The 19,482-nt window shown below is 54.3% G+C and overlaps 2 protein-coding genes across 2 annotated transcripts in view; both read left to right on the forward strand.

Moving 5' to 3' along the window:
- Nucleotides 1-19,482, forward strand: part of LOC132349088 (bone morphogenetic protein 8B) — a 43,788-nt gene extending 24,306 nt beyond the window's left edge. Inside the window, exons 2-7 of the mRNA XM_059897223.1 lie at nucleotides 677-866; nucleotides 1,305-1,453; nucleotides 15,569-15,763; nucleotides 16,552-16,631; nucleotides 17,189-17,299; nucleotides 19,174-19,482. Coding sequence (XP_059753206.1) covers nucleotides 677-866; nucleotides 1,305-1,453; nucleotides 15,569-15,763; nucleotides 16,552-16,631; nucleotides 17,189-17,299; nucleotides 19,174-19,323 — 875 coding nt within the window. The 3' untranslated portion in view covers nucleotides 19,324-19,482. The remainder of the gene's footprint in view (nucleotides 1-676; nucleotides 867-1,304; nucleotides 1,454-15,568; nucleotides 15,764-16,551; nucleotides 16,632-17,188; nucleotides 17,300-19,173) is intronic.
- Nucleotides 3,559-5,121, forward strand: LOC132349079 (succinyl-CoA:3-ketoacid coenzyme A transferase 2, mitochondrial-like). The gene is given in 1 exon segment (XM_059897214.1): nucleotides 3,559-5,121. A coding segment is annotated over 1 exon segment (1,563 nt).

A 19,482-nucleotide genomic window follows, 5' to 3' on the forward strand; every position in this document is an offset into this window, starting at 1 on the left:
TCTCCGGCCCCCCTTCCTGCTTCCCCTTGTTACAAAAAGGGTCCTGCCATCCTTTCACCCTTTGCTGGGTTTTATGGCTGTCGTATTCCCTGTGGGTGCTGTCGTTCCTCGGCTTTAGGCCTTTGCTCAGGCTGGACCCTGCCTCTGCACTGTCCTTCTCCCTTGACATCGTGGCAAATTCACTCTCACCCCTCAAGGCCCAGCTCCAAATTCAGCTACAAGCCCACTCTCCCCTCAACTCCCATCCACATACTGGCTGACTCCGGGAGCCCCGTCCTGCTCAAGTGCACCCAGCTATGTCCCTGCTGCCACCGTGGCCCTTTTCTGCCTTGGGTCTGATGTCCATCTCCCCAGAGGAGGGACCTGTCCTGTGCCCCATCTGTGGGTCCCAGAGCCAGCAGGGTGCTGAGCGGGGCAGGCTGGGTTTGGGGCTTGCGGACCAGACATGGACACTGCCCTTGTGGCACCGCCGTGTGCCAGGTGCCGTGCCAGGCGCCTCACGACACAGCTCCCGGAGCCCTCTCGGCACCCAGGAGGCAGAGCTGGGACAAGCCTGTTCTCGAGGAGGGAGCGGTCCCACCCAGACTGCCCAGGCCCCAAGATCCCACCCGGCCCTGCCCACCCCGGAACCCGAGCTGGAACCACAAGTGACCGCCAGTCCCACTTTGTCTTGCAGTGGAGCGGGACCGCACCCTGGGCCACCAGGAGCCCCAGTGGAAGGAGTTCCGCTTTGACCTGACCCAGATCCCGGCGGGGGAGGCCGTCACGGCCGCGGAGTTCCGGATTTACAAGCTGCCCAGTACCCACCCACTCAACCGGACCCTCCACGTCAGCATGTTTGAGGTGGTCCTGGAGCAGTCCAACAGGTGCCTGCCCTGCGCCCCACAGGCCCGCTCAAGCCTCTGTCGGAGTGTCCGGCCCAGCCCTGGGTGCCGGGGGGGACATTTCCCAGAGGACAGAAGGGGACCTTCCTGGGCAGCCCACCCTCAGAGAAGAAAGATGGTTGGCCGGAGGCCTCGTGTCACCGTGGGGAGAGGCCCAGCATCAGTCCTGGATTCAAGTCCCCATCCTACTCTCCTAGCTGTGGGACCATGGACAGGTCACTGAGCTCCTGAGCCTCAGTTTCCGCACCTGTACACGGGCACAGTAACACCTTTGTACGGTAGACGCAGTGAGAAAAGGCATGTAAGGCACTCAGGTCAGAGCCGGGCGGGGTAGATGCCCCACTAATGGTCCCCCAGGAGGGCACTGGAAACAAAGGCAGCTGTGCCGGCCCTTGGTTAATTGTTCTTTCGTGTCCACAGGGAGTCTGACTTGTTCTTTTTGGATCTTCAGACGCTCCGATCTGGGGACGAGGGCTGGCTGGTGTTGGACATGACAGCAGCCAGTGACCGATGGCTCTTAAACCGTAACAAGGACCTGGGACTCCGCCTCTATGTGGAAACAGATGATGGTAAGACTCAGGTCAGCAGCGAACCTTCCCCTGGGGGCTCCTCCGAGGAAGCTGCTGGCGGCAGGCACAGCTGGAGCCCCTCACGTGGCCCTGGAGGCCTGGCCTTTTCCACCTGTGCCGCTGGGGGATACCTCCACCCCTCCACGGGGCTCAGTGGGTAGAGAGTGAGGTTCCCTCAGTGCGGGACAGCAGGCGACCCCCTACCAGCCGAGAGTCCCTCCTCTCCTTCTGCAGGACCAACAGTTGTGTTGCTCAGAGTGAGTCCATGTTTTCCCTCCCCAAGAAATGGGAGATTCTTTCTACTCTACGGAGCTGCCTCCTGCACCAGGAGTTTCCGTCCTGGGCTGGGCGAGGGGAAGCGCTCACACCCTCAGGCTCTGAGGCAGAGGCCTGGGTGTGAATCGCGGCTCTGCAGCCTTCTAACTCGGTGACCTTGGCAGGTTACTTACCTTTCTAAGCCTCGGTTTCCCCATCTGTAGAATGAGGATTCACACCTTCATTCCTTTAGCAGGTGTTTGGGGGAGAGCCTCCTGGTGGGCGCAGGGTTGGTGTGTCTGAGGTGCAGCAAGGGGCCACCATGGCTGGAGCACAGGGGACTAGGCAGCGACTGTGAGGAGGTTGAGAGAAGTGGGCAAAATATTAACTATGAAATAAATGTAATTTTATTTAACAGCAGTGGAGGAGGACAGGATCTGATTCAGCTTTTTATCAAACAACCCTCTGAGACACTCCCCCTCCTTCAGTGTGGGCTACGCTTAGAGATTTGCTTCCCAAAGTATGCCATGGGCTGGGGCAGTACCTTTGCAGGGGCAACCTGAGCGGCACCCCTCAGCTGGTGCTCAGGTCCCATGAGCACGTCATGTAGCTCCCAGACACCCTTGATCTGACGGGATGGGAACAGCACTTCACCTCCATGGTCTTCGTCCCCAAAACCCAGAACCCCAGTCTCACCATGAGAAAAACATCAGACAACCTGAAACTGAAGGACATTCTACAGAATACCTGACAAGTACTTCTCAAAACTGTCAAGGTCATCAAAAAACACGGGAGGTCTGAGAAACTGTAACAGCCCAGAGGTGCCTAAGGAGTTGTGATGATTATATGCCAATGTGGGACCCTGGGTGGGATCCTGGAAAAAAGACGCTGGAGAAAACTAATGAAATCTGGGTAGATCGTGACGTTTAGTAAATAATAAGATACCAGTATTGGTTCATTAGTTGTGACAAACGTACCATAATCATTTAGATGTTACACTTGCCAGGGGAAACTGGGTCTGGGTATATGAGAACTCTCTGTACTATCTTAGCGTATTTTCTATAAATCTCAACTGCGGTAAAATAAAAAGTTTGTTTATCTTATGTACAAAATAAAGATCCCCTGACTTCAGTGGGGAGAGTAGACTGCGGGGGACAAGAGTGAAGTCAGAGAGGCCCCCGGGAGCCTCGCCGGGTCGAGGTGGGAGCTGGGATGGGGGGTGGAGCGCTTGTCCAGCAGCGGAAATGGAGGAGGGTGCGTGCAGGGAACGCGGGTGATGGGGGCTGAGCCAGCGGGTCTTTTTAATAGGTTTGGTTTGGTTTTTGCCCGAGTTGGGGAAAAATAGACGAGGAGCAGGTTTGAGGTGGGAAGTAAAGAGATGTCCTTCGGCAGGGCTGTTGTTGAGGTCGTGGTAGACATCCATGGAAATGTGGTTTCAGGACAGTACGTGCTGGGGACACGCGTGTGGGAACCGCTGACGTGGAGGTGGATCTGGGGACGGGGGGACGGGAGTAGCGCGCCTGGGAGGAAGGGTGACGATGGAGAGGAAGGAGACGGCTCCCAGGCTTCCCCGGAGGGACGTCGCCTCGGGGCCTCCGTGCGCCAGTCCCCGGGTCCCTCCAGCCCCGCCTGACTGTCCGGACCGGTCCCGCCTCCCGCCTTCGCGGCCCGGGAAGCTCGGCGCCTCGAGCCCTCGGAGCGCGGAGACGGAGATGGGCGGCGGGGAGCCAGCCGGGTGGCGCGTCACCGCCGGGGGCCCCCTGCCCTGTGACGCGCGGGCGGGGCGCGCACGGCCGCCGCCTGTCCCCGCTGGGCCCGGAGCCGGAGCCCCAGCCGGAGCGGAGCGGACGATGGCAGCCCTGCGGCTCCTGGAGTCTGCGCTCGGGCGCCGGGTCCCCGCCGGCCGCTCGGTGCCCGCGCTGGCGACGGGCGGTGTGTGCGGCTTCGCCAGCAGCGCCCGCGCGCGTGCCAAGTCCTACGCGGACCCCGTGGAGGCCGTGAGAGACATCCCGGACGGCGCGAGGATCATGGTCCGGGGCTTCTGCCTCTGCGCGATCCCGGAGAACCTGATAGGGGCGCTGCTCAAGACCCGCGTGAAGGACTTGACCGTGGTCAGCAGCAACGTGGGGGAGGGGAACTTCGGGCTCGGCCTTTTCCTGGGGACCAAGCAGATCACCCGCATCGTCTGCTCTTACCTGGGGGAGAACTCGCTCTGCGAGCACCAGTACCTGGCGGGCGAGCTGGAGCTGGAGATCACGCCCCAGGGCACCCTGGCCGAGCGCATCTGCGCAGGGGGCGCCGGCGTGCCCGCCTTCCACACCCCCACGGCCTACGGGACCCTGGCCCAGGAGGGAGGCACACCCAGCAAGTACTTAAAGGACGGCCACATCGCCATCCTGAGTCAGCCCAGGGAGGTGAGGGAGTTCCACGGACAGCACTACCTTCTGGAGCACGCCATCACGGCCGATTTTGCTTTGGTGAAAGGGTGGAAGGCCGACCGGTCAGGAAACGCCATCTTCAGGGCCAGCGCCAGGAACCTCAACGTGCCCATGTGCAAAGCTGCGAGAACCTCAGTGGTGGAGAGTGAAGAAATTGTGGACCTGGGGTCCTTTGCCCCAGAGGACATCCATGTTCCTAACATTTACATAGATCGAGGAATACAGGGAGAAAAATATGAGAAAAGAAATGAGCACATAATGATCTGGAAAGAGGATGATGAAATATGCAAGTCTGCAGATAGTATAAGGACACGGATCATCAAGGGGGCAGCTCTTGAATTTGAGGACGGCCTGTATGCCAATTTGGGCATAGGAATCCCTCTTCTGGCCACCAACTACATCAGCCCCAGTATAACCGTTCATCTTCACAGTGAAAATGGAATCTTGGGCTTGGGTCTGTTTCCGCTGAAAGAGGAGGTGGATGCAGATCTCAACAATGTGGGCAAGCAAACAGTCACCCTTCTTCCTGGGGGCTGTTTTTTCTCCAGCGATGAATCATTTGCCATGATTCGAGGCAGACACATTGACCTAACCTTGCTGGGAGCCATGCAGGTTTCCAAACACAGTGACCTGGCTCACTGGATGATACCCGGCAGGAAGGTGAAAGGAGTGGGGGGTGCGATGGATCTGGTGTCCAGTACCAAGACCAGAGTGGTGGTCAGCATGGAGCACTGCACCAAGGCCAATGAACCCAAAATCTTGGAGTAATGCACCAGACCGTTGACTGGGAATTGGTGTGTGGACCGCTTTGACCGAGAAGGTGAAATCATCACCGAGAAGGCCGTGTTTGACGTGAGAGGACTGACCCTGATCGAGCTCTGGGGCGGCCTGACGGCGGAGGACATCGAAAAGAGCACAGGGAGAAACTTCGGCGTCTCCCCAAATCTCAGACCCATGCAGCAGGTCGAAACCTAGCCGGAAAGTGAACCTTGGTCCCAGAGCATGTGCTTCTCCCTTTAACCTCCTGGATTGCATCCCGAGAAAGCCGCAATCACATTTCTACATTTCACCAGCATCTGGCTGGCTTTCTCCTGCTGTCCCAGACTGGCTGCCACTGGATAGGCTTTGTTCTCTCAAGAGGAGCATGCCTTTAATTAAAAACAAAAGGGAAACAGAGGCATTGACCTTATATGTCCTGTGAGTTCTGAGAAAGCTCTGCTCCAATCACCCTCCTCTCTGTCTGTGATATTTACATTAAATTCTATGCAGCTTGAGATGATCCCATGGGAAAGGTTTCACTGAAGTGCCTACTCTCGTGAGTGAATCATAAAATGTAGGGAAAAGTGATGTGGGAGGAACTGTTACCGAGCCCAAGCTCACTCTGCTCACTGCATGACAGGCCAGTAAGTCGGGAGATGAGTTGTTGAGACAAGGAAGAACGACTTTAATTGGAAAGCTAGCAGACGGAGAAGATGGCAGACTAGCATCTCAAAAAACCCATCTTGTCCTAGTCCCAATTCAGACTGCTTTTATACAATCTTGTGGGAAGAAGGAGCAATGATCTTTCTGGCTACTTCCCACTGAACAGGGGTGATGAGGGGGTAATTGTGAAATGGAATTGATCAGTTTTGGGTCAGGAATATTCATTAAAATTTTTAGTAAGCAATACAGTTCTCTTTCTTTATCTACAACTATTTGAACCTGATGAAATCTCTTCTACAATGAAATTTTAATCTCAATACTTATCCTTTTTGTTTGTTTGTTTTTTTAATTGCTCTCCATCAACAACCTCTAGAGAGTCTTTTTTTTTTTTTTTTTTTAAACTTTTGGGTTTATTTATTTATTTATTTATGGCTGTGTTGGGTCTTCGTTTCTGTGCGAGGGCTTTCTCTAGCTGTGGCAAGTGGGGGCCACTCTTCATCGCGGTGCGCGGGCCCCTCATTATCGCGGCCTCTCTTGTTGAGGAGCACAGGCTCCAGACGCGCAGGCTCAGCAATTGTGGCTCACAGGCCCAGCCGCTCCGCGGCATGTGGGATCTTCCCAGACCAGGGCTCGAACCCGTGTCCCCTGCATTGGCAGGCAGATTCTCAACCACTGCGCCACCAGGGAAGCCCCTACTTATCCTTTTTGAAGAGCAACCTTAAGTCTTCTAAGGGTTCACAAACCCATTGCTCTCTAGGTCTCTCAGGAGTTGGGTAATTTTCTGATGACAGTGGGGCTACTTTAACCCAAGTGTGATGAATCCATGGCTTTACTCCAGCTAACTCGACAGATGAGTGCGTGGTAAGTAATACCACATGTGGTCCTGTCCACCTTGTAGTCAGATGGTGCTCAGGCCCTTGTTCTCTCTAGATTTTAAGGAGGACTCCAGGCAGGAAAGGATGTAAGGCTACCTCAGCTGGATAGGCAGACCTACTGGAAGCAAACTCATGCACAGAGGTTAGTATAGTGCCCGGAGTTTTAACATAATTGGCAACTGCTAGATCTTTCAGAGCATTTATAGATTCTCCCTCCCCGGCAGACACCTGGAATGGCCTACCATACAATATCTCAGTGGGGCTTAATTTGAGCTGCTTCTGGGATCCACTCTGATCCTTGGCAGGGCAACTGACAAGGCCTTATCCCAAGGTAAATTAGTCTCTTGACATATTTTAGCAATGCTCCTTTTTTTCTTTTTTTAATTAATTAATTTATTTATTTATTTTTGGCTGTGTTGGGTCTTCGTTTCTGTGCGAGGGCTTTCTCCAGTTGCGGCAAGTGGGGGCCACTTCTCATCGCGGTGCGCGGGCCTCTCACTGTCGCAGCCTCTCTTGTTGTGGAGCACAGGCTCCAGACGCACAGGCTCAGTAATTGTGGCTCACAGGCCTAGCCGCTCCGCGGCATGTGGGATGTTCCCAGACCAGGGCTCGAACCCGTGTCCCCTGCATTAGCAGGCAGACTCTCAACCACTGCGCCACCAGGAAAGCCCAGCAATGCTCCTTTTTAATATATAATTCATTTTCTCAGTTTTTCCTGTTGATTGTGGTCTCCGGATGAATGTAGCTTCCAATTAATTCGCAGTGCTTTAGATACTTGTTAGGTTATGGTAGAGACAAAAGCAGGCCCATTATCACTTTGAAGGGAGTTAGGCAGTCCAAATCGGGGGATAATTTCCTTAAGGTGGACTTTAACCACTTCAGAGGCTTTTTCTGTCCTGGTGGGATATGCCTCCACCCATCCTGAAAAAGTGTCCACAAATACTAGCAGGTGTCTGAAATTTTCTGTGGCTTGAGGCATTTGAGTCAAGTCTATTTGCCAGTCCTCAATGGGGCAGGTTCCTCTGTGTTGAGTTCCCATCTGGGGAGGCCTGACAGCAGTCTTTGGGTTATTTTTAGCACAAATCATGCAATTTTGAGTGACTTGCTGGTTGGTCTTTTGTAGGTTAGGCCCCATTATATATTTTTGCACTCTGTAGTCCAAGTAAGGGGCTTAAAATCATGTCCCTTTAAAGCCTCATAGAGGAGCTTTACTATGAGCCTATCCATAGTTCGGGATCCAAATCCGACAAAATCCTGCCATTCCCAGAGACCCCCTCATTTGTCTGTGAGTCTTGGGTGTTCCCAAGCCTGCAATTGCCCATTTTCTATCAGGCAAAAGACCCCGCTGTCCTTGAGAAATGACAAAACGCAGATATGTGACTTGTTTCTTACATACTTGGGCTTTTTTCTGGGAGACCTTATATACACAATTGGCCAAATAATTCAGGGTTCTTATGGTATTTTGTAGATACATCATATGCAAGGATTGCTATAAGCAAATCATCCACATATTGGAGTAAGAGTCCTTCATCCAATATTAAGTTTCTAAGATCCCTAGCCAACATTTCCGCAAACAAGGTAGGGGAATTCTTAAATCCTTGAGGCAGGACTGTCCAACAATACTGTTGGACTACCTGTGTTTCTGGATCCTGCCATTCAAAAGCAAACAGCTGCTGTGATTCTTCTGCAATAAGAATGCAGAAAAAAAGCATCTTTCAAGTCCAAACCTGAGAACCAGCTGTATTCTCCAAGAATAGTTGTAAGCAGAGTGTATGGATTAGATACCACAGGGTTCAAATCTTGGACTATTTCATTAATAGCCCTCAAGTCTTGGACAAAGTGATACTCTGTTGAGTTTGGCTTTTTGACTGGGAGGATAGTGGTGTTAAATGAGACCTACAAGATTTAACCAGTCCTGTTTTCAAACTTTTGGAGAACTGGCTGAATTCCCTTTTGGGCCTCTTGCCTCAGAGGGTATTGTTTTAGATTAGATGTCCCAGTGTTCCTTTTAAATGGAATTTGTATTGGCCATGTATTTTTGGCCTTCCCTGGTGTGCCGTCAGCCCACACTTCCAGCCTTACCTTTTCATAGACCTCTGGTGGGTGCAGGGGAAGAGCTCTGTCTCCTTTTCTGGGGCATCCATGAATGCCATCTGTAGGCTTACCGTGTGCGCTGGTGGGACCCTGATGTCAAGCTGTCTTGGCAAAAAGTTACTTGAGCATTTAATTTACAAGGGAGACCTCAGCCCAAAAGAGGGATTGGACACACCAGCATACATAAGTTCAAGGGAGCCCCCAGGCTTATTCATTCATCATCAGAGTGTTCCTCTCTTTCTACCATATGAGAGGCTCCAGTCTTTCTCTTACTGTTTTCTTTCTTATTCTTTAGTCTAGGGCAATCTTTTTTCCAATGCCCTTCCTCCTTACAGTAAGCACATTGTTCCCTCCTCAATGGTGGCTTACCTCTCTTCCAGTTACTTGTCTTCCAGGAATCCAATGCTGCTGCCAGAAAAGTGGCATTCCGTCTTGCATCCTCTCGCTTCTGTCGTTCCCTGTTGTTGAACACTTTAAAAGCAACATCTACCAATTGAGAAGGGTTCATTCCAACTGCACCATGTAACTTTTGTAATTTTCTTCTTATATCTGGGTACTTTGCCCAATACAGGTCATATTTAGTATTCTCATATTTTCGGGAGTCTCAGGATCTACATCAGTGTAGCACCTATAAGATTGATAAATTCTAGAGACTCTGATGGATCCTCAGTGGGTTTTTGGTGTACCTCCTGAATTTTGTTTAAGCTCTTTTGCCTAGGTGCTCCCTTTGGAAGACCCACTAAGATACACTTCCTATAATGCTTTAGGAGCAGCATACCTCCATTATTAGGCTCCCAGTCAGGCTCAGCAGTAGGAACTATCAGATTTGCTTCTGGAGTTCCATCTGGATCTGCTGGATGAAGCTGGTGTGCTTCCTCTCTAGCCTTGTCAATGACCATCCTTCTTTCATCCCCAGTAAGTATCATATTCATAAGAGTGTGAATGCCCAAGAGGAATGGTAAGTGGCAAAGACAGAAGTGAAAATTTCAGTCATGCGGAGGGGGTCCTCTCGGTAAGTAGGGTTATAGTTTTTCCAATTAAACAAATCTGATGTTGAGAATGGCTTGTGCATCCATAGAAACCCAGCTGGTTGGCCATCTGCATTAAGGCCTCCTATAGGATATTGGTGCAAGGGAAACTGCCCTGCTCCAGAAGTGGCTCCTAGTCCAAACTGGGTGCCCTGTCAGGTCTTAGATGGTGACACCAAACCTGGCCCCTGTGCCCCGGAGGTTAGCATAGGAACTTCTAATTGATCCTCATAAGTAAAGGAAACAGCAGGCGGTGAATATGTTGGTGGCATGTGGGCGGGGGGTGGCCAGAACAACTGCTGGTGCAGTCTGCTCGGCCAGTGGGGGAGCCGGGCTGGCCAGAGGGGGGTGTAAGTTTCAAGATAACATGTCCCCACTCTCACTTTCTCCCCTTCCTCTTGTAGAACAGGTTTTCCCTTGGTTTTCTCTTTCAACTGCTGTACCATAAGGCGGCAGCAGTCTGACTTCTTTTCCTCCTGATCCAATAGCATAAATGCTTCTACATACAGAATCTCATCATTTTTACCTGCTCTTTCACAAAACAATTCTAACTGCAAGATCGTCTAATAATTAAGTGAGCGATCAATGGCCATTGCTCGCCTGATCCTAACATATATTGGGCCACACACTATTACAGTAAAATATTATCTCTTCTTTAGTCATAGACCCACAGCTATATTTTGCCCATTTGTTTAAGATACGCCCCAAAGGGCTTTCCTTAGGGACAGATGGAGTATTCCCCATATTTATAAGTTAAATGGGCTTCCCTGGTGGCACAGTGGTTAAGAATCCGCCTGCCAAGGCAGGGGACACGGGTTTGAGCCCTAGTCCGGGAAGATCCCACATGCCGTGGAGCAACTAAGCCCGTGGACCACAACTACTGAGCCTGTGCTCTAGAGCCCACATGCCACAACTACTGAAGCCCACGCACCTAGAGCCCATGCTCCACAACAAGAGAAGCCACCACAATGAGCAGCCTGTTCACTGCAACTAGAGAAAGCCCGCATGCAGCAACGAAGACCCAACACAGCCAAAAAGATAAATAAATTAGATAAATAAAATTTTTAAAAAGTTCAAGAACAACAAAACACAAAAAGCACAAGCAAATTCTAACACCAAAAGCACAAAGAGATTCCATCAAGAATGAATGCAAGGGGCTTCCCTGGTGGCGCAGTGGTTGAGAATCTGCCTGCCAATGCAGGGGACACGGGTTCGAGCCCTGGTCTGGGAAGATCCCACATGCCACGGAGCAACTAGGCCCGTGAGCCACAACTACTGAGCCTGCGCGTCTGGAGCCTGTGCTCCGCAACAAGAGAGGCCGCGATAGTGAGAGGCCCGCGCACCGCGATGAAGAGTGGCCCCCGCTCGCCGCAACTAGAGAAAGCCCTCGCACAGAAACGAAGACCCAACACACAAAAATAAATAAATAAATAAATAAAAAAGAAAGAAATGTCTGTTTAAAAAAAAAAAAGAATGAATGCAAAACAAAAGCCAACAAACTGGTTCACAAAGCAGGTAGAGTCCAACAACAATTCCCCTCTCCAGCAGGGTACCCCAATCAAATGAACAAATTGGCTTTTCCCTTAAAGGAAAAAAGCCCAAACAGAGGGGAAAATGTTCCCAGTTGTATATACTGGAGCTACTTACCCTACTATGTGAGGCCCATTGGCTCCCAAATGTTGATTCCCCACTTCAGCTGCCCAGCGCTGGGGCAGCCAGTGCCACTTCAGGGAATTTTGAAGGAAAGATCCTTAGGACAAATGGTCCCAGTGGCTGCTAGGGCCTTACCTGAAAATTCCCCAACTGAGGCCAGCCAGCCACAAGCACCAAGGCTCCTGGCCAGCTCACCAAAATTTGTTGCCGAGCCCAAGCTCACTCTGCTCAGCAGACAACAGGCCAATAAATCAGGAGACAAGTTGTTGGGACAAGGAAGAACAACTTTAATTGGAAAGCTAGCAGACTGAGAAGATGGCAGACTAGTGTCTCAAAAACACCATCTTGTCCCAGTCCAAATTTGGGCTCCTTTTATACAGAAGAGGAGAAGAGGGAGGGGACTACTGCAGTGCCAACCAATGGCTTAGCGGGACCACTAGTGGTCACTTGTTGACAGTTGCTTGCTTGGGGGAAGGGCTCACTGTGGCACTGACCAATGGCTGAGCAGGACTGCTTAGGTTGCACCTGCCCCACCCCTATTACAGAACAACTCCACCCAGAGTCTATGTAAGGCACTGTTTTATTAGAACCATAAAAACATACACACTTAATGTGAATTTGTAACTGGGAGAAATGCTGTCTGAATGAAAGATGTTTTTCCTTTGGCCCTTCTGACTTTCCTTCTGGGGCCTTTCATTTTGTCGCTAAGTTTTGTCTCCTTGTAGCCTCACCTCCCCTGCCCCCCACATATCTCCTCCTCATAGCTAAATAGATGTCTCTAGAAGGGAAGCAAGACGGTTTAGGCAGCCAGTAAACTGGTAATAGGGGCAACTGAAGGGGGAGAGACCGTTGGTGCAGACATTTCGCCGGGAAGTCTCCTCTGTGAATAAACAGCTCGCCTGTGTGTGGCCAAAGGCTGCGACTTAGGATGGGAGGAGTTCTACAAACCTGACCAATGGACTTAGATGGGTTTTCTCATCTCAAATCATAGCGTTCCTGTGTCGTCCAGATCAGACACTTAGACCCTTCTTCTCTGTTACGGAGCCTAAACCAGCCTCTTGTTCATACTCCCTTGAAACTCATGAGGGGCAGTGAGGTACTTCATCCTGAATCCACAGTCTCACAAACTAAACAGAAAAAAATGAGTTTCCGTTTGCGTGCGTGTGTGCGTGCGTGTGTGCGTGCGTGTGTGCGTGCGTGTGTGCGTGTGTAAGGTTCGAACCCAGGCCTGCCGTGGAGCCCACGTTTTCTCAATGCGGCTCTAGGGCTGCACAAAATGGATGGGAGCTCATAGGTAAGAACAAGAAGCTCCAGCTAGTCAAGGAAGGCCTTTCAGAGAGGTCTCCCTGAAGCCTCACCCTGACGGGAGGCCCGGATCCTGGAGTGGAGAGACAGTGTACCTGAGGCGACAGCCACAGAGTGTCAGGGGACCGTGACCAGGCGGGCAGTGGATGGACGTCATTGAGTGGACTGTGCAGCACCTTCTGGGGCTTCTGGGAAGGAGGACCTGATCTGCCCTGCATGGTGGGAGACGTCCTACAGCAGCAGCCTGGGACAGGCAGAGGTTCTAGAAGCACACGAGTTACAGGGCTGTTAAACAGTAGAAAGAAGGAAAAGCACTGAGTTCCTACTTCTCATGCGGTGAGGAAATAAATACCCTGTGGGACAAAAGCACACCTGGTCACAGCTGGATCCCCTCCAAGGGTTTCAGCCAGGCGTCCTGATTGTCCTTCAACGTGGCACTAGGGTCACATCCATGACCGCAGGCTGAGGTGGGGCAGGGGCTGCAGGCAAGGGGCAGGTGGCACCAGAGCAGAAAGAGGCCTTGGGGAGAGATGGGCGCAATCTTGGCCTGGCCCAGGGGCAGGGGGCATGAATCCCCAGGGATGGGATAGGTCAGGGGAGCTGCCAAGACATCCGGGCCCTGATGGGGTGGTCTCAGAAATGGGGGGAGGCTGGAGGTGTCGGGGGCCTTCCTGGCCCAGAGGAGCAGCATCTTCACCTGGACCTGCGTGCGGGGGGAGGCCACAGTGTGGCCCCCACCTCGAGGTGTGGCCACACATCCCACGTCTCTCACAGAGGGGACAGCATGCCTGCCAGCACGCTCACAGGTCAGGTCTAGAGGCAGGGACCCTGGGCCTCAGAGGTTCCTGAAGTTCCTGCCTCTGCTTTCTGGAAAGGGTCCTGCCAGAGCCAGGCAGCCTGGGGGCCAGCACCTGGACAGCCGGGGCCTGCCCTGTGACCCAATCTCTCTGCGCCCAGGAGACCCCAACACGATCCTTGACCAGACAGTTGCACAAAGAAAAGCCTACAGTGAACACGGCCTCGGGAGCACCGAGGGTCCCCCTGGCCTCTCCATGGACAGGGCTCTCCAGGGACTCACAGGACACGGCGGCTGTATACACAGGCCCGGAGGGCTGCCGGGCCAAGGCCGCCCCACGCGCCCACCAGGTGTGGGGCTCCGCTCCAGTGCCGCGTGGACGACAGCCGCCCCCCTGCCCCCGTCGCTCCACGGCCTCCTCCTGGTGCGCTCACGGGCCTTTCCCTCTGTGGCGGGGCTGCTGTGTGTCTTGTGGCTCTGCGTCCTCACGGGCCTGCTGTTCTTCCTCGTGACCCTAACCTGCCATGACCCAAACTCCCCGAACGGTTTCTCCCTGGGCCCCTTCCAGTGTCAGCTCCTGTCTCAGCAGGGTCATCCCTGAGTGGCACCTCTGATGGGCCCAGTGCATGTTTGTGGCAGGTGATGTCATGGGTCAAAGGTTAGTCTCTGGTCGATTAGTTGTTTAGTCAACTCTGGCGCATGGACTCAGGGCTAAAGCACAGCTGTTTAAGGGCCGGTGATGTCCTTGACCTGTAATGTGCAGTGGAGGATCATGAGACCCACTAATAGAACACATATGTTTATATATGTGCACATGTGTACACTATATAAATGCACATGTGTGTGTACACATACATATATGTGCATGTGTGTATATGCCTGTGCATCACTGTTGCAACATTGGGGTGTAATGTACATGGAAGTGGGATATTCCGCCCAGTATTATAAGAAACATTAACAGTGAGCTTGTAGTCATCCCCTGTTGTTTAGTCTGAGAAAATTCCACAGGGAAAGGAAATAAAGAGGTTCTATCACATTCTCATCTTTATGATGAAAGCCAGGAAATAGATGTCTAAAGATTAATTAATATCTAAGTATTCAGATGTATCCACTCAAAGGAATTTTATACATTTGAAATGTTCATAGTTGAGACTTAACAAGCGAGAAAATGTTTATGTGGAAAAATTGGGAAAAATACAGACTTCTTTCTTACGCTCACAATTTAAATTAACATATGAAAATATCCCAGAAAAATGAAAATGATGCATTGTAGCAGGGGAGGGGTTTTATGGGTGATATTTTTTCTAAGTTTCTTTACAGTTGTTATATATCACTTTGACAATTAAAAAACAAGAGGTCATTGGAACTACAAAGAGGTACAGGAGGATAGTTTTATCGGTGGAGGTGACTTCCAGGGATAACCAGTGTGTTTTTCCGGCGTCCTCAGGCTTTAAGCAGCTGCGGGTAAAATCCCAGTTTTACAAGCATCACTACTCCTAGGCTGAGGCCCCCGTCATGTCTCTGCCCACAGCCTTTTCTCTCTTTCTTCCTTTTCAAACCACAAACCCGCTGGTTAAGAACTTAAATGGATAAGAAGGGCTCTGGAATTAGATGCAGGTGTTTGAACGTGGACTTGGGGTAAATGTCTCTGTCTGCGGAGCCTGGGGTCTCGTTTGGGGGCATCGGGACGGTGAGTGGCCTGCTCTTGGGCGGTACTCAGCAGAGCAAGCACTGAGTCCTGGCAGCCGCTCCCGCCAGCCGGGTGTTGTAAATCCTACACTGATCCCCAGAAAGGATGGGGTGGAAGGTAGAACTCGGGCCATGGAGCCCCGAGATGGGTGGGAACCCTGGTTCTGAGAGTGTCCGGTAGTGGAGCTCTGAGCTGTCACCGAGGGGCTCTGATGTTTCTCAGGGAAATGATGGGTCTGGCATCACCATGAAGACTGGTTGAGATCATCACGTGAACTGACTGAAAGCTGTAAAGCACTGTCACCACTGGCAGTGCCCTGGACCATCACTAATCCCGAGCCTGTGCTCACGAGGACCCTCTCCCTCTCCTGCAGACCTGCCCGCTGGGGGCTGGGGCTGGACTTGGGACTCGGGTCTTCAGAGGAGGAAACCGAGGCCCAGTGGGTCCCCTGCAGCCTCAGGCTCCGTGCTCCTGGCCCGCCCACAGAGAGTTCCCTACTCTGTCCCCGTGCGGTGGCCCCACCCTCGAGTGACCGCCCTCTCTGCTCTCTCCGTCTCAGGGCGCAGCGTGGATCCTGGCCTGGCCGGTCTGCTGGGGCAACAGGCACCGCGCTCCAAACAGCCTTTCGTGGTCACCTTTTTCAGGGCGAGCCCCGGCCCCGTCCGAGCCCCTCGGGCGGTGAGGCCCCTGAAGAGGAGGCTGCCGAAAAGAAGCAACGAGCTGCCGCCCCCAAACAAACTGCTGGGGATCTTCGGTGAGGTTGGGGACCAGGTGGTGGGGACAGAACCCTCCCGGCCTCAGTGGGGTCAGGCTGATGGTCAGTCACCCAGCCACCTTTCCTGACACCACTTTACCCCTGCACCCTGGGGACCAGCCACTGCACGGTCTCCAGGGCTCTGAGCATCTGCCCTCGCCGCCCCTGCCGCCCTGAAGTCCCTTCCTGCCCGCCCTGGCTCACCAGGCCCCACCCCCACCCCCCCGTCAAAATCAGGTGCCCCTGGTGGCCCTCGGTGCTGCCCCGGGCGCCCTGCAGGATCCAAGCGTTCGTGTGAAGGTGTCCCCACCAGACCAAGCCCCTCGGGACCAGAGCCCCCTGGCGCCCTCCTTTCCTTCACGGGGAGCCAGGCTTTGCTTGGCCTCAGTGGGAGCCACTTGTCCTGTGGAATGGGCGTGGCTGGAGAGGCGGATGAGGTCAGGGGTGTCTCCGGAGGAAAGGAGGAGGGGCTGCTGGACGGCAGAGGGTCCCCGGGCTGTTTATTGGACCATCGGGAGTCACAGGCTGAAAGTCAGGGGAGGCTGGGCTGAGCGTGGGGTGACTGTGACCACGGGGAATCATCTGGAGCCATCGAAGGTTCTTGACCTGGGTCACGGCGCCAGCAGAGCTGCAGAGATGGGCTTTATGAGACCAAATGGGTTAGTTTCCCATCATTCATTTATTCAACAAATGAGCCCATCAGGGCGTCCCCCGCCCCGGGAGCTCCCCGTGGTAGGTGCACAGAGCAGGACCCCCAGAAAAGACCTTGTCCCTTCTGTCCCCCGCAGACGACGTCCACGGCTCCCACGGCCGACAGGTGTGCCGTCGGCATGAGCTCTATGTCAGCTTCCAGGACCTTGGCTGGCTGGTAATTCCTGACTCTCCTTCTTTCCTAAATGACAGTCCCCACCTTGAAGATGGCAAGTGTATGTCCAAGAGGAGGTAGAATCGTGAGGGATTTGGATTTTCTTGGTTTATTTTCCTCCGTGTTTTTCCAAGTTCTCTAAAGGGAGAATGTGTTGCTTTTGTAGTGAAAAGTGCTTTTTTGTGAAAACCATGAAAATGGAGACTGTCTGAATCCTTAGCCATAAAATGTCAGAGCTGCAGCAGGAAAACTGACGCCAGGGTGGGCAGTGCCTCTGGCCTCTGCTGTGACTGGCGGTGGGCTGGGGAGGACGAAGCTGAGCGCTGATGGCGCATGAAGGGGACGGAGATCGTGCCCAGCCCTGTCTGCTGAGGGTCTTCGGGTGGATGTCAGGCCTCTGGGGGAAACTGCCCTGGGAGGGGCCCGAGGGTGGGGTGATGGGCCCTGAGGCTGAGGGAGGGTAAGGGGCAGCCCTGAGTTGTGCTGTGACAGGTGCTGGACTGGGGGGCTCGGGAGGGGCACATGGGTGGGACTCACCTTCTCCCATTACCTGCCCCCAGGACTGGGTCATCGCCCCCCAAGGCTACTCAGCCTATTACTGTGAAGGGGAGTGCTCCTTCCCACTGGACTCCTGCATGAACGCCACCAACCACGCCATCCTGCAGTCCCTGGTCAGTACCGCGTCCCTCTGCCTGGACGCCCAGGGGAGGGGTTTGCGGAGAAGAGGGGCGCGTGCAGCCAGCAGGTGATGGCAGCACTGCTGTGTCAGGGAGCTTTCTCTACATGGAAACCTTTCTGCGTGCATGTGCAGTGAAATCCCACAGCCGTGCAGCAACTGGTCCCCGTGTGGGCCACCCCCAACCCATGTACCTGAACACACCCAAGACTCTCGCTGATCGGTGTGCACACGTACACACGTGCACATGGGGGACTTTCACGTCCATGCGGTGGGTACCAGACTTATAAAGGCCTGCCGGCTGGTGGTCAGGGGCACAGCCCGTGCATGATAGGCGGGCATCCCACACGGCTACTTGTGCCCTCGGAACACACACGTGCACAATGTTCACTGGCGCGTTCGGCCTCCTGTGTGTCACACATGCCCTCAGGGTCGAGGTGGGGGGTGACACACGTGTGGGTTCTGCCCCCTCTTCCTGTGCAGGAGTCACCAGGTACCCCGTGCCCTTCTGGTTTCCCCTCCCGTTCCTTTCCCGTTGGCTCTTTTTTCTGGGTCCCTCTCGGCTCTTTGTGTCTCTACAGGCTTTTGATGCCCCGATGTCTGGGGAAACTTTAAATGCTGAAAAAGTTTCTAATAGGAACACTGTTGCTGCTGCTTATTGCTAAGTGTTTTAAATGTTTTTTTGTGCTGGGCTTCTTTCTAGAACATTGACCTGGACACTCTAGTTACAGGTTGCTCAAGGTGATGCCCTAGAGCAAATGAGTTAAGAAGGCAGCATGGACCCCAGGATAATGCCTCCTTTCCCAATGGTCACATGGGATTTGCTGGACCCCTGGGGAGCTGCCTTCCTTGAAGAAGGTCAGGGGTGATGGAGCCTGTCCTGGCAGCAGGCTGCTCAGAGCTGGGGCTTCTGGGGTAAGGCTGGGCTCTGGGGACCGGGGGCCAGGCTGCCGGACAGGGGTCCCCATGAGACGGCTTCGCCCAGATCCTGCTCAGCGGCCTCCGTGAGGCCTGGGAGGTCCCGGTGGATGGAAGCAGGTTCCCTTTTCCCTCCAGCCCCTGACAGGCTGGGGAGCTGCCTTCAGGGCCCTTCCACGTGGGGCCCCGACGAAGAGTCCACGGTGAACGGCAGCTCATCCTGCCGAGTCTCCAGATAAATATTTTTGTAGAGGCTGCAAGAGCTCACTCAGTCGGGCTGTCTTTAGGGGCAGAGCTGTTTGGAGGAGGGTAGCAGGATCCCCGTGCCAGGTCCCAGTCGTGCCACGGCCTCGGCCTCAGCCATGGAACTGGGCAGGTGACTCGGTCCCAGTGCCCTCAGTGGTCATCTGCCCAGAACAATCCCTGCCTAGAAATTGTTAGGAGGGGTGGAGGTGCTTTCAGAAACAACAGTGTCGGACACCCCAAGGGTGAGCCTAGAAGTCTGGCCGCTAGCAGGTGTAACACGGACCTTCACCGGCTCCCAGTCTGGAAGGGGAGACGGACCAGAAACAGCTCATGCGGACAAGACACGATCAGGGACGTTGCAGAAGCGCAGGGAGGGGAGGGGAGCAGAGGGGACGCCAGGGGCGGCGCTGCAGGGGCGCAGGCAGGACCTGGCACACGTGCCGGGGACCAGCAAGGTCAGGGTCGTCCTGTCTGAGGGGAGGGGCTGTGACAGGAGCCACAGGTGCCCAGGCTGGGCCTGAGGGCAGCGGCGGGGTGGCCAAGGGGGGCGGGGCCGGGGCAGAGTTCGCACCAGCACCTGCCGGGCTGCGGGGCGAGATGGAGCCGGGGAGGGGCGAGCGGCTGGAGCCCGGGCGGCAGGAGCTGGGGGCTGGGACGGGGTCCCCGCGGCTCTCACGCGTCTGCCTGCCGCCCCCTCCCCGCCAGGTGCACCTGATGAAGCCTGACGCGGTCCCCAAGGCGTGCTGCGCGCCCACCAAGCTGAGCGCCACCTCCGTGCTCTACTACGACAGCAGCAACAACGTCATCCTGCGCAAGCACCGCAACATGGTGGTCCGCGCCTGCGGCTGCCACTGAGGCCCCGCCCCGCCTGCTGCGCCGCCCCTCCCGGGTCAGCTCAACCCTCCGCAGGGGGCACCCCCAACGCCCTCACAGCTCAGGCAGGGCGGCAGCCAGGGCGCCCCTCCGCTGCCCACATCCTGCCAGGGGCTGGTCCTCCCCAGGCCCCTCTGCCCC

The sequence above is a fragment of the Balaenoptera ricei genome, chromosome 1, assembly GCF_028023285.1.
Source record: "Balaenoptera ricei isolate mBalRic1 chromosome 1, mBalRic1.hap2, whole genome shotgun sequence".
In the NCBI taxonomy this organism is placed as follows: Eukaryota; Metazoa; Chordata; class Mammalia; order Artiodactyla; family Balaenopteridae; genus Balaenoptera; species Balaenoptera ricei.